At 41.9% G+C, this 12,503-nt stretch overlaps 1 protein-coding gene across 6 annotated transcripts in view; it reads left to right on the top strand.

Annotated features, from left to right (window-relative positions):
• The window catches only part of USP49 (ubiquitin specific peptidase 49), a 109,413-nt gene extending 97,105 nt beyond the window's left edge, over nucleotides 1-12,308 (top strand). For 4 of the 6 annotated variants that reach the window (XM_038006078.2, XM_007972594.3, XM_038006076.2 and 1 more), the window contains 3 exons: nucleotides 2,530-2,638; nucleotides 3,546-3,751; nucleotides 5,717-12,308. In XM_038006078.2, the coding sequence (XP_037862006.1) occupies nucleotides 2,530-2,638; nucleotides 3,546-3,751; nucleotides 5,717-5,904 (503 nt within the window). In that variant the 3' untranslated portion in view covers nucleotides 5,905-12,308. Of the gene's footprint in view, nucleotides 1-2,529; nucleotides 2,639-3,545 lie in introns of all 6 variants that reach the window. The other 2 variants (XM_038006081.2, XM_073005961.1) reach the window with 2 other exon arrangements.
• Nucleotides 12,309-12,503: the final 195 nt, after the last annotated feature.

Raw genomic sequence — 12,503 nt, 5'->3', positions numbered from 1 at the left:
GGCGCCACTCTACTCCAGCCTGGATGACAGAGCCAGATGCTATCTCAAAAAAAAAAAAAAAAAAAAAAGCTAAATTGTGGGAAACCTGTTCCACTCTTTGAAGAATCAGAACAAAAATCAAAAGTCAGGCTTGAGGCCAGGTGCAGTGGCTCATACCTGTAATCCCAACACTTTGGGAGGCCAAGGCAGGAGGATTGCCTGAAGCCAGGAGTTTGAGACCAGCCTGGGTAGCACAGCAAGACCTCTTTTAGGAAAAAAAGAAAAAAAAAAAAACCCACAAAGTTATGCTCGATATCATTTTGCCATTTCAAAAGAAAATTTGAAATTTTATACCTGGCTAACTGTAGACTCACCTATCCTGTTCCATTTTGAGATACAGAGTCAGGTGAATCAAATTGTTTCATTAGAGTAATATTAAAAACAAAAACAAAAAACAAAAAAACCCAGTGATTCCTGAAGCCTTTTACTTGTAATGAACAAAAGAATATTAACAGCTTTAACTCCATCATTTTTGGATATGATAGATTAGGCAAGAAATAACTTTGGTTTATCTTTACAAGAAAGGATTGTTCTTTGGTTGTCAGATGTGCCAATTTATCAGGATTTCTCTAGGCAAGTGCAAATAATGCCAGAGAAGGAAACCTATGGTGAGGAGATGAGATGCATTGATCTGTTGCCTGTGAAGTTTCAAAACTGTCAGTCTTCTACCTGTCTTCCTGGACAGCTTAATGAAATGGAGACAGAACTGATCAATCTCAATTGAATCAGTAATTTATTTTTCTTTGTGAATTTCATTTTAGGGAAACAAAGCCTGGCTCTATATTGTCTTCATCTTAGCTCACATACTCCCTCTGCTGAGGGTGGTAGTCACTGCCAGGGTTCCTAGCCAGAGCTGCAGTAATTTTCAAAAAAATGGTGAATAGGAATATAAAATAAGGCCAAGCCCCTCTTTGAATTCCATTTCTGTTCATGCCAGCACATATTGTGACTACACACCCTGGTAAAAGCTTCTCCTGTGGCACAACTCATTCTGATGCAGTCTATTATGAGAAGCTACACCTCCACATCCTATTGTCACAGAAAGCTCTGTGATACATCATCTGGCTGTGATTTGCTACCTTTCATGAGTAGTACAGACAGGACTGGGAATCAGATGCCCAGCTCTTCAGACACTGAGCCCATGATATCAACAGCTCAAGACAATTAGCAGGGACTGCCGTAGAACACTTAATTTTCTACTCTCATCCATTTACCAATTTAATATAATAAAACAGCCATCAGTAAATAGTTACAGGAAAGGCTTCTGATAGAAACTAAGATAACTCTATTTCCATTGTTTGCTGAAATTTAGAATTGCATTTCCTAAAGGCTGGGCACAGTGGGCTCACACCCACAATCCCAACACTTTGGGAGGCCAAGGTGGGAGGACTGCTTGAGGCCAGCAGTTCAAGAAATGCATTTCCCCCACATTTAGAAACAAAATTAGAGACTGATCACTAGTTCTGCTTTGGAGTAGATGAATTTAGCCACCTGTCAGCTTTGTCCTTATATGTCCAGCAATGTGCTTTTATCTAGGAAATATGTTTCAAAAACTAGGCACAGCATAAAAATATAGAACCAACAGTTTATTTTCTAAATGTTTGAATATGCCATAAGCAAATCATGCTAAAGAAAAATGTGTTTAAATACTGTATCATTTAGTAATCTTATCCTTTTTTTCCTAAGCCTGAAATATATGCATTATTCCCTATTTTACTGGTGAGGAAACGGAGGTTCAGAGTTTTGAGTTAACTTATCCATTAGCACACAACTAGTTGTGAGCATGAAGTAGAATTAGCCTTACCTAGTGCAAACAAAAAGCTTCTTAAAATCATATTGTGGGGTATCATAATTGAAGTTATAAGCCATTGTGAAGACATGGAGCCTTAACATATGCTTCTACTCTGTGTGCTTGCTGTTGCACGTTCCATTATATTCCATTATATGCAAAGTATCCTGATGGCAAAAATTGGAAAGATTTGAGTTGCTTGTAACAGTCGACCCAAATAACAGTGACTTAAAATGAGAGATATTATTTTTCTGTTACATAAAACAAGTCTGAAGGACATTCAGGGCCAGCATGGTGGCTGCATAGTCATCAGTGACCCAAGCTATTTCTGTCTTTCTGTTCTACTATCCTGTTGCAAGACTTCTGTCTTCAAAGTTACCTTTTGGTCCAGGAGGAATTCCAGTAGTTTCAGATAGTGGGAAGGCCAAAGGGATGCACCTTACAAGTGAGTCAGCCTTGTATAAGCAGAGTCCCACACAGTCATTCCTTTCATCTTAGCCAGAACTTCCATGGCCACACCATGCAGGCTGGTGAAGCTGGGAAATGCAGTCATAAAGAGGGTCACATTGCACTCCCCAAAAAATTGAGGTTCAGGTACTGAGAAATATGGAGAATGCATATTGAATGGCAAGTCACTGTCTCTGCCATAGCTAGAAAAAACTCTTCACAACCTATGTCTTATACCTTCCCAAACCACATAGGCAAACGACGAAAATCCAATCCCAAACCCCTTGTTCTGAGTGAAGCTAGAAAGCAGTTAATGATCTACAGACTACCTCAGGTTCTCCGGCTGCACCTTAAAAGATTCAGGTGAGCTTGCTGTGGGAGTCCTAGCTGGGTGAGAGCTGTGGGAATAGCTGCTCCAAAGGCTTTGGTGAGGGCAAATGTCTTCTATGGTTTTGGGAGGGGAAGCCTGTTCACTTGAGACCTTGTGTTTTCCATGGAGATTAAATCATTCACATCCACTAAGGCAAATTAATGTGGGAGCCCAGCAGAACTGGGCTTTTGCTGTCATGCGCCTGTGTAATTAATTATCCAGCCTGCACTGGGTATCTGTGCTTAAAGATTTTCTAGCCTGGCTTGGACTTATGTAGATTCATCTTCAGGATGAAATATAAAATAATCTGGAAAAGAAGGGCAGGCAGGAAACTACAAAAAGACTGTTGCTTGAATTGCTTGTTTAGGGATCTCTAGGTTTAGAGTACTTCATGGAACATTCACAGCAAATAAATGGGCCAGGCGCAGTGGCTCATGACTGTAACCCTAGCACTTTGGGACGCCAAGGTAGGCAGACTGCTTGAGCTCAGGAGTTCGAGACCAGCCTGGGCAACATGGTAAAACCCTGTCTCTACAAAAAATACAAAAATTAGCCAGGCGTGGTGGTGTGCACCTATAGTCCCACCTACTCGGGAGGCTGAGGTGGGAGGATCACCTGAGCCTGGGAAGGTTGAGGCTGCAGTGAGCCTTTATTGATCGCACCACTGCACTGCAGCCTGGGCAACAGAGTGAGACCCTGTCTGAAAATAAATAAATAAATAAATAAATAAATAAATAAATAAATAAATAAATGTGAACATTGATTACCACCGTTTTATTGATGGGAAGACCCAAACCAGAAGGTTTAATTTTCTCAGTTCCCTGTTTTATTAATACCTACCTCTACCTACAATTGTATATGCCGGTTTTTACTAGTAACAAGCTTATATCCATGTTCTAGGTGGTCTGGCCGTAACCATCGAGAGAAGATTGGGGTCCATGTCGTCTTTGACCAGGTATTAACCATGGAACCTTACTGCTGCAGGGACATGCTCTCCTCTCTTGACAAAGAGACCTTTGCCTATGATCTCTCCGCAGTGGTCATGCATCACGGGAAAGGGTTTGGCTCAGGACACTACACAGCCTATTGCTACAACACAGAGGGAGGTGCGTGCGCTTTACTCTGTGGGGTGGGGGACACGGAAAGGGGTTATTTGTCCACATTTTGTTGTTTTCCTTTTATTTCCATCCCATGGATTACCTAAAGGGAAATTACATACATGAAAATCCAGTGGCAAGAATTGTGAAAGTTGGGTCAGGCGCCGTGGCTCACACATGTAATCCCAGCACTTTGGGAGGCTGAGGTGGGTGGATCACCTGGGGTCAGGAGTTTGAGACCAGCCTGGCCAACATGGTTAAACCCTGTCTCTATTAAAACAGTACAAAAATTAGCCGGGAGTGGTGGCGGGCACTGGTAATCCCAGGTACTCAGGAGGCTGAGGCAGGAGAATCGCTTGAACCTGGGAGGCAGAGGTTGCAGTGAGCCAAGATTATGCCACTGCACTTCAGCCTGGGTGACAGAGCAAGACTCTTATCTCAAAAAAAAAAGAATTATGAAAGTTGGATTCAAATTTTGGGCATATTACTAAGTAACAACGTATGGTTGTTCTAAGAATTAAAAGGAACTGACATGTAAAAGTGCTTAGAACAGGACCTAGGCCCTGTGCAATGGCTCACGCCTGTAATTCCAACACTTTGGGAGGCAGAGGCGGGAGGATTGCTTGAGGCCAAGGGTTCAAGACTAGCCTGGGCAACATAGTAAAAACTTACCCAGGCGTAATGGTGTGCACCTGTGGTCCTAGCTACTTGGGAGGCTGAGGTGGGAGAACTGCTCGAGCCCAGGAGTTTGAAGTTGCAATGAGCTGTGATTTCACCACTGCATTCTAGCCTGGGCAAGAGAGTGAGATCCTGACTCAAATAAATAAATAAATAAAAAGAGCAGTTGCTTAGCACATAGTGCTTATTCAGTCAGTGTTTGAGGATATTGTAGTATTATCAAAAATATTGGTTATTGATAATATTACTATTATTGTGGTAATGCTACTTCTGCACACCCCAGTTTCCTTCTTGGTTATGCAGAAACAGTAGAACCTGTGTAACCTCAAGGAGATACTGTATAAATCTCACTAGCCGCAGCTTACAAAGCTGAGAACATTTACTGAGCACTTACTATGTTCTTACTACTTCCCCCGCCATGGGAAGTATGGGGATGCAAGGGCCCCTCCAAAGGTGCTTTAGGTCCTCATCCTCCAGAGTGGAGTCTTCCAGCTACTGCACTGACTGATGGGTTGCAGATGTGTTTTCAGCTGTTCACTGTTCTTGAACTGCACAGCCCTTGGGGCAGCCAGAGCCTGTGAATAAATACTTTTTTGTTCCTTCTAAATTTTCCTTTATCACTCCCCTCTATTTCCATTTCTCGTCTCCTCCTCCCCTTCCTCCTCATCTTCCTCCTTATCTCCCCATTGCTTAGCCTGCAGTATTGCAGCTATCTTTCTAGAAGGCTCTAGTGGACAGTAAAAAAGCCTGAAGAAAACAAAGATAAAAATTGCAGTCAGTCGGCCAGGCGTGGTGACTCACGCCTGTAATCCCAGCACTTTGGGAGGACGAGGTGGGCGGATCACGAGGTCAGGAGATTGAGACCATCTTGACTAACATGGTGAAACCCGTCTCTACTAAAAATACAAAAAATTAGCCGGGTGTGGTGGTGGGCGCCTGTAGTTCCAGCTACTCGGGAGGCTGAGGCAGGAGAATGGCATGAACCCGGGAGGTGGAGCTTGCAGTGAGCCGAGATCCCGCCACTGCACTCCAGCCTGGGCGACAGAGCAAGACTCCGTCTCAAAAAAAAAAATTGCAGTAAGTTGATAAGCGGTACTGTGGGGTTTGGTGGTGTTAAAGCCAGTGGATACACAGAAGTCTGTCGGTTTCATTTACCTGTCCCATCCCCCACCAATAATCGAGGGTTGGCTCTATTCAGAACTTCTCTGTCCCTTTCTTCATCTCCTGATTTTGCCTGCTGACTAGAAATATGAATTGGGTAGTCATTTTCTCTCTTTTTCTCCTTTGGTTTCCTAGGTTTTTGGGTCCACTGCAATGACTCAAAGCTGAATGTATGCAGTGTCGAGGAAGTGTGCAAAACCCAGGCCTACATCCTTTTTTACACTCAAAGAACAGTGCAGGGCAATGCAAGAATCTCAGAAACCCATCTCCAAGCTCAGGTGCAGTCCAGCAACAATGAAGGCAGACCACAGACATTTTCCTGAATGGGAGGCATGTATCAAAGACTGGCTTTTGTGTACTGGTGTCCATACATCTTTCCTCTTATAGGAAATAAGGCTACTGCAGGAACAGATTACTAGGTTTGCCTCACTGGGTCTAGAGTAGAAGGTGCCAGGTGATTCATGTCCTGTCATAAATTTTGTAGTCTTTCTTTTGAATGAGTTTGGGAGTTCCCTCCTTTCCTAAAAACAAAAGAAGTAACTTCTATGAAGATCCTTTCATCAGTTGCTTCTGAATATAGAGGGATCTAGGTGGAAGAAAGCGGGAGTAAATTAATCATATCCACACAGGAGAGCAGCCATGTTTTCTCTCCATTATGTGATTCCCCTGCTAAGCAGGACCTCCTTGCAGCACCAGAAGAACCCTCCAGATGTGAGCAGCCCTGGACAGAGCATGTGAGGAGGGGCCCTGGGCTAGCAGTTTGCTGGATGGGATTGGCTTCAAGATGGGAGATGAAGTCTAAAGGGTTTATTCCCACAAAGGAAGTAACCTTCAAGGGTTCAAAACAAACTTCCTTTTTTGGGGATAGCTGCTAAAGAGTGGAGTGAGATGCATGGAACAAATTTCCCCATGCAAAATGGGATGGTTTTCGTATGTCATACCCTCCCTACCTGCTGCTGTCATTTAATCATTCCATACTTCTGAGACTGGCATGAATACCCCTTCATTTTAAAGAAGGAGCAGGTCATATAAAGAAGCAATAGACCAGCACATGTTGCATGCTGAGCCAAATGACACTCCTGGCTATCCCAGTTCTGTAGCAGATCCCTGGTTCAGGTCTAGGGCAAGCACATGGTTTGGTTTAAATTGATTCTTAGGTTTTCTCAGAACTCAATTGAGGGTGGGCAGAGATAGCTGGTGCTGCAGGGCTTATTGAATGCCTATCACCCGTTCTCACTTCAGTGCAGCATGCAGCTTCTTAGCCTGCAGCTTCTTTCTTGCTTCTGGAGAGGTAGAACATTCATGGTCACAGGGTTTGGGAGCTTTTGGTTTTCTAGGGTATGTTAACTGCTTAGGAATCCACCTCGTACATATCTGAAGAGTTGATTACCGATGGCCTTGACCTGTTTCCTCCCAAATCTGATAATCCCTACTGTTGCTTTACCCCCCATACTCAGTCCATTAGAGAAAAAAACAAAGAGTGCCCCGTCCTTTCCCCCAGTGCTAGTAAAATACATCGTCCTTTTTAAATTGGGTCAGTTTCTAAACAGAATGAAATTGCCCAGATAAAAACCCTTGTCCCCATCAGGTGCCACTTCATTCTTAGTTCTTCACTTAGATTTGCTGGTGAAAGTGAATGCAAACCCTAACTTTTGTTGCTGTGGTTGCTGCAGTGAGCCTCACTCAGCCTGTCACTATAAATGCTCATCTTTTGACTGAGTATATCGTATTAATGTTTGAATTCAGGTAGAAGTACAGTTGTCACTTGAAGGGAGTAGATGTGGAAGGGAGTTCGGGGAGGGGTGGGAAGTGGGGAAAGCGAGGCTAAAGAATGAGGATTATAGCTTTAGCAATGTTGATGAGCCACATTTCCCGCACAGATCTGTAGCATTTGCTGTTGACTTTTTGAAATGAACTCTCCCATAGGCCCTGCCAGGCAGCACTGAGACATGGAGGAAATTCAGACAAAAAATGGCTCACCCTGATAGGGAAGGAATGACTATATTTTAAATTAAACTTGCTTTTTCCAACACTGTGAGATTTCTGTAATATTTAGCTTTTATTTGGAAGCGATAGCGTATGGCATTTTTTATGCTGTTTGGTTTATACTGTCTACTGCAGGCTTCTTTGTATAAGCTTTGCCTGGGCTCACCCTCTCCTGGACACTGTTTTAAAGTGTCACCGCTGTCCATGCTGCCAGAGGCTCTGATGTGAAGCTGTACTCTCAAGATCCAAGTTTTTAAGTCGGCATGATTAGTAATGACTTTTTGTGGCAATAGAAAAGCCCATTAACTCAAAAAAACCAAGGAGAGTAAAAAGGAAAGGAAACTATGAATCGTGCCTCATCTTTCATTGAATCCTATATTTATTATTCTAGAAAAAGAACTTACAAGATAGAGAAGAAATAATAGAGCATCTACTTTACCCCTCAGGCTGTCCAGTGGGGATAATTACTAATAAACATTTAATGGAAAATTCAAAGATCTTCCAATTTAATTTTAAAAAATAGTTTTATACCAAATATTATAAGGATTTATTAAGCAGATTAAGGACTTCATGAAATAAGTGCTTAGCTGAGCACGCATATATCAAAGTAATAAAAGAAACTAACATCAGAGTCTCCACTGAGCTACACATTTGTGAAAGGTGCCCACTGCAGTTACAGACACCTCAGGTACCCAGAGGCAGCAGCACTAGACACTTAAGAAGTTGTTATTTAAGGAGATTTTTTATTAAAGAGTTCCCTGCTGCATAAGCCAATGGCTATTGTGAGGGAATTGTCCCTTTGCCTTTAATTTATTTACATATTGGGTATAGATAAATGTCTCAGTTGCATCTTAAATTGAAATCATTCTAAAGAGAGGAAAATAAGAACCAGGTAAAAGCTGACTAGATGCTGCCAAATCAAACCCAAGGTCTCCTAACTGAACCTTAATGGGCCTGCTTCTCTCCCAGGGCAAGTAGTTAAGAGTCTCGTTCCAGGAACCCTTTGTAGTTAGTTGGCTGGCATGTTTACTTGCTGCTGTAGCCAGCCAAGATGAGTGCACCTAGGCCCTCAAAAAGGATTTTTTTTTTTACCTCAATCTAGCCTGACCCTCATATCTGTGGTTGCCTCTGAGATGAACATCCATGCTAGTATAAAAATCGTTAGGAATGCCCTTGGCAGCCAGGAACTGAAGCTGTTATTAAATGGTAGTCAGAGCTCTTGCCAGCTTTGATCCAGCCCCTCAGTCTTGGAGTTATGGGGCAGGGTTGGGGGGCAGTGCTACACTGTAAAGAATTTCCAGGCTGGGCGTGGTGGCTCACGCCTGTAATCCCAGCACTTTGGGAGGCCGAGGTGGGCGGATCACAAGGTCAGGAGATTGAGATTGAGATCATCCTGGCCAACATGGTGAAACTCCATCTCTACTAAAAATACAAAAATTAGCTGGGCGTGGTGGCACGTGCCTGTAGTCCCAGCTACTTGGGAGGCTGAGGCAGGAGAATCGCTTGAACCCAGGAGGCAGAGGTTGCAGTGAGCCGAGATCGCGCCACTGCTCTCCAGCCTGGTGACAGAGCAAGACTCTGTCTCAAAAAATAAAAATAAAAAAAAATTTCAGACGTCTCTTAAAATGTCATGAATAAAATTGGAAACTGTAGAAGTGTTATGTGTCCTATGGACTCAATAGCAGAGTTTATTTTTGTCTTTAATGGCAAGGCTTCTAGAGTCAATGATTGTATGAGTTTGCTACTCTGGCTGTGCTTACAGCTCCATCCAAGTACAAGGGAAGAACCAATGAGGTGGATTGGCTGGCAGTGGGGCATGCCCCAGCATAAGCCCTAGAGAGGTTGACAGTAGTGCAGAATGAAAACTTGGTTGGGGATGGCGGGTGGTGGGAGGAGGGTGGGCAGGCCGGGAGGGAGAAATGGAGTTTGTTTTACTTACTGACAAAGCTTTGTGAACTAATTTTATACAATTCATAAAATTTGGTGCCTTGTACTCCATTATGGTTTGCATGGAATTGAAAAGATTAAGGGAAAGGATTTCTTGTCATTTCAAGTGGCAAATGGGTCTGTGTAGTGTTTAAAGGACATCTGGTATCAGAGACTTCTAAAAAGCATTTCATGTCTCTTGTGTGTGAATGCAAATTATTCTTACCAGCAAGTTCTAAAATTATATTACAATGTCCAAATTCTTTGTATTTGTGACTGTTCATCAAACGGCTGTTTTTCAAGCAGACTATGTACTCCATTTGTTTTTCACTTCCCTTGTCACGTTCCATACATTAACTTGGGCCTTTTAAAATCAGGCTGGGGGGCTACCCCTTCTTAAATGTATACTATATCCCTATCTGAGGTTACATCTTGTGAGTGGAAGGGATGCTTTCCCAGGTGGTTGGGAGAGCACAAATGTTCAGAAAAGGCCTTTTAGTCTTTATCAAAACAATGACTAATGCTGGGCAACATATAGCAGAAGTCAAACAAAAATGATTCCTCCTGAAGTGGTACCTTCATTGGTTCTGATGTTCTTTTGCAAAAAATGTCTGGGAGCAGTATAGAAAACCTCTGTATGTGAACCACAGATTGTAAGGCAAGCCAGTGCACTGTGTAATATGCAAAGGGAGTGGTGCAAAAGAGAAGGCACCCGTCCTAGCTCTCCATGCCCTTCCCCCCTCCGGCAGGCACTGACTGAGATGGTGCTGAGTGGCTGTGGAAGGTGCTAAGACCCAGTCTCTTCACTGCAGGGCTGTTTACAGCCAGTTTCTTTTACTCCGACCTTAAGGTTTCCACTGAGCTCCTGAAACTTCACCAAATGGTGTTTAAAAGTTTACCACTCAAATGCACACTTGAAAATTGGGTCCCTCAGCCTCATTACTGAACTAAATAAGTGAAGAGGTTGTATCTTTGGGGTAAAACTTTCCATGGCCATTTAATTTTTTAACTAGTTAAGTACGCATCTTCCTGGTGGTTCAGACTTTTTAAGTCAGCACTAAAGCTGAAAAGCGCCTTCTAAATATGACTGTAACTTTAGTTTGTATCTTACGTTTAATAACTGTTCTGTTGGGCCAAGACTATGACTTTAATTACTGTGTACTTATTCAATCCACACTGCACTAAATACACCATAGCTACTATAGCATTGTGACACTCATTTTTGTGGACTCATTCCATACTTCTGCTGGCATATTTCGTTTAAAATCTAGCTAGAGATTTTCATAGTACTGTGTTAACTAGCCAGGGCTGAAAAGTGTGACAGGATATAAAACTGACTTTCCTTGGGGAAAATGTTGTTTTGGCAGTAATGAAGGCCAATTCCTTCATTTACAGAATTAATGATTACTTATCAATTTTTGAAAGTTGTAGATTAAGTAGTTTTATTTACTAAATTCTTAACCACTTTGAATAATTAAGCCAGTTTAAGTGAAACATTGGCTGGACACGGTGGCTAGCACCTGTAATCCCAACACTTTGGGAGGCCAAGGTGGGAGGATTGCTTGAGGCCAGGAGCTCAAGACCAGCCTGGGAAATACAGACTTGAAATCTTTTCAAAAATGTATAAAAATTTAAAAATAAATAAATGAATCCTTACTCAACCATCATTATGGCTTTAAAACCCAACCAACAGTAAATACTTACTTGAAGCCAAAACAGTAAATTTTGAATAAAATTTGAATTATGCTTTTGGAAGCTGCCATGTCTTAATTCTTGCTGGATTTTGATTTTCAATTTTGGAAGTTTTTATCAAATAAAACTGTTCAGTCATGAGTATATCAGGTAGCAGCCTTTAAGGATCTAAGTTTCATTCCTATAAAGAACAGGAGGTGCTGGTATTTCTTGTCTTAGCAAGTGGTCTGATATGGGTCTTAAATGGGGGTTAGCATCTATACTATGGCTTAAAAGTTTCCTCCTTGGTCACCATTTGGGAGGTGATGGCTTCAAAGCTAAGCTTTGCTCTCATGTGATCCTTCTTCATCTTAATACCCAGTAAAATATAAACCTCTCAGAGTCTACACTCAAGGGTCTTGGCTTCATCTATCAGATAAGATCTATCTGATTTATACAAAGAATGGTGCTGTTTTTATATACAAACTAAAAAAATTTAATTCTCAAGCAATTTTCTTAATATTTACGCCAGCAAGGTCAGGAAAGACTTTTGTCCTGTTTATCTTTAGTAGTGAACAAACTGCTAGAGACATCTGTCATTCTTAACAGGCCACTGTGGTCCATATATACTGACCCTCCTTTCCAATTAATGTCCTTTAATCCCACACTAGTTTCATAGGAGACCTGGCACATAAAAGCAGTATTTTTTTTAATGTCTAGTAAACTGACCAGAAAAAAATAATTGCCATGGTGGACCCGTTTCTATCCACCCCTTTCTATGGCTATACAAGTTTATACATGCCAGTTCCGTATGTACTCCATTTCCAAAGAGCCCCCAAACCCTGGACAGTAGCACTACCATCAATTTCAGGGTCACAAAACATCTCCTTCTGAAGGAAGCGGCTTCCTCAGCAGTGTCACTTTAGTGCCCACTGCCCAGGCTTACTTCACTTTACCTCCCCCTACACATCACTGCCCTCTTTGTGCCACCAAACCTCACTATTCCAGCAACAATGCCTCCCTGGTGCCTGGAAAACCCATCTGGTGCACTAAAATGCTATGCAACACCAAATGGCTTCTTCCCCTTATATTGCTCAACAATGTAAATTCTTCAAGAATAAACTTCATGCTATGTTGACATCAATGTATGGTTACAGCTTTTTTTTTTTTTTTTTTTTTTTTTCCTTCCTTTTAAAATGAAGCAAACCACTTCCATTAAAATCCATGTTTGGGGCTTGTTTTTGTCTCTCAAGTGTGAAATATAAATCATGTTTTTATGATTTTTGTAAATTTTTTTACACCTTGTTTTTGTAAGCAAAAGTTTCTTATTAAAAGAATA

This window comes from Chlorocebus sabaeus, chromosome 17 (assembly GCF_047675955.1).
Source record: "Chlorocebus sabaeus isolate Y175 chromosome 17, mChlSab1.0.hap1, whole genome shotgun sequence".
Lineage (NCBI taxonomy): Eukaryota > Metazoa > Chordata > Mammalia > Primates > Cercopithecidae > Chlorocebus > Chlorocebus sabaeus.
The sequence above is the reverse complement of the archived record's forward strand: the minus strand, read 5'-3'. Positions and strand labels throughout refer to the sequence as shown.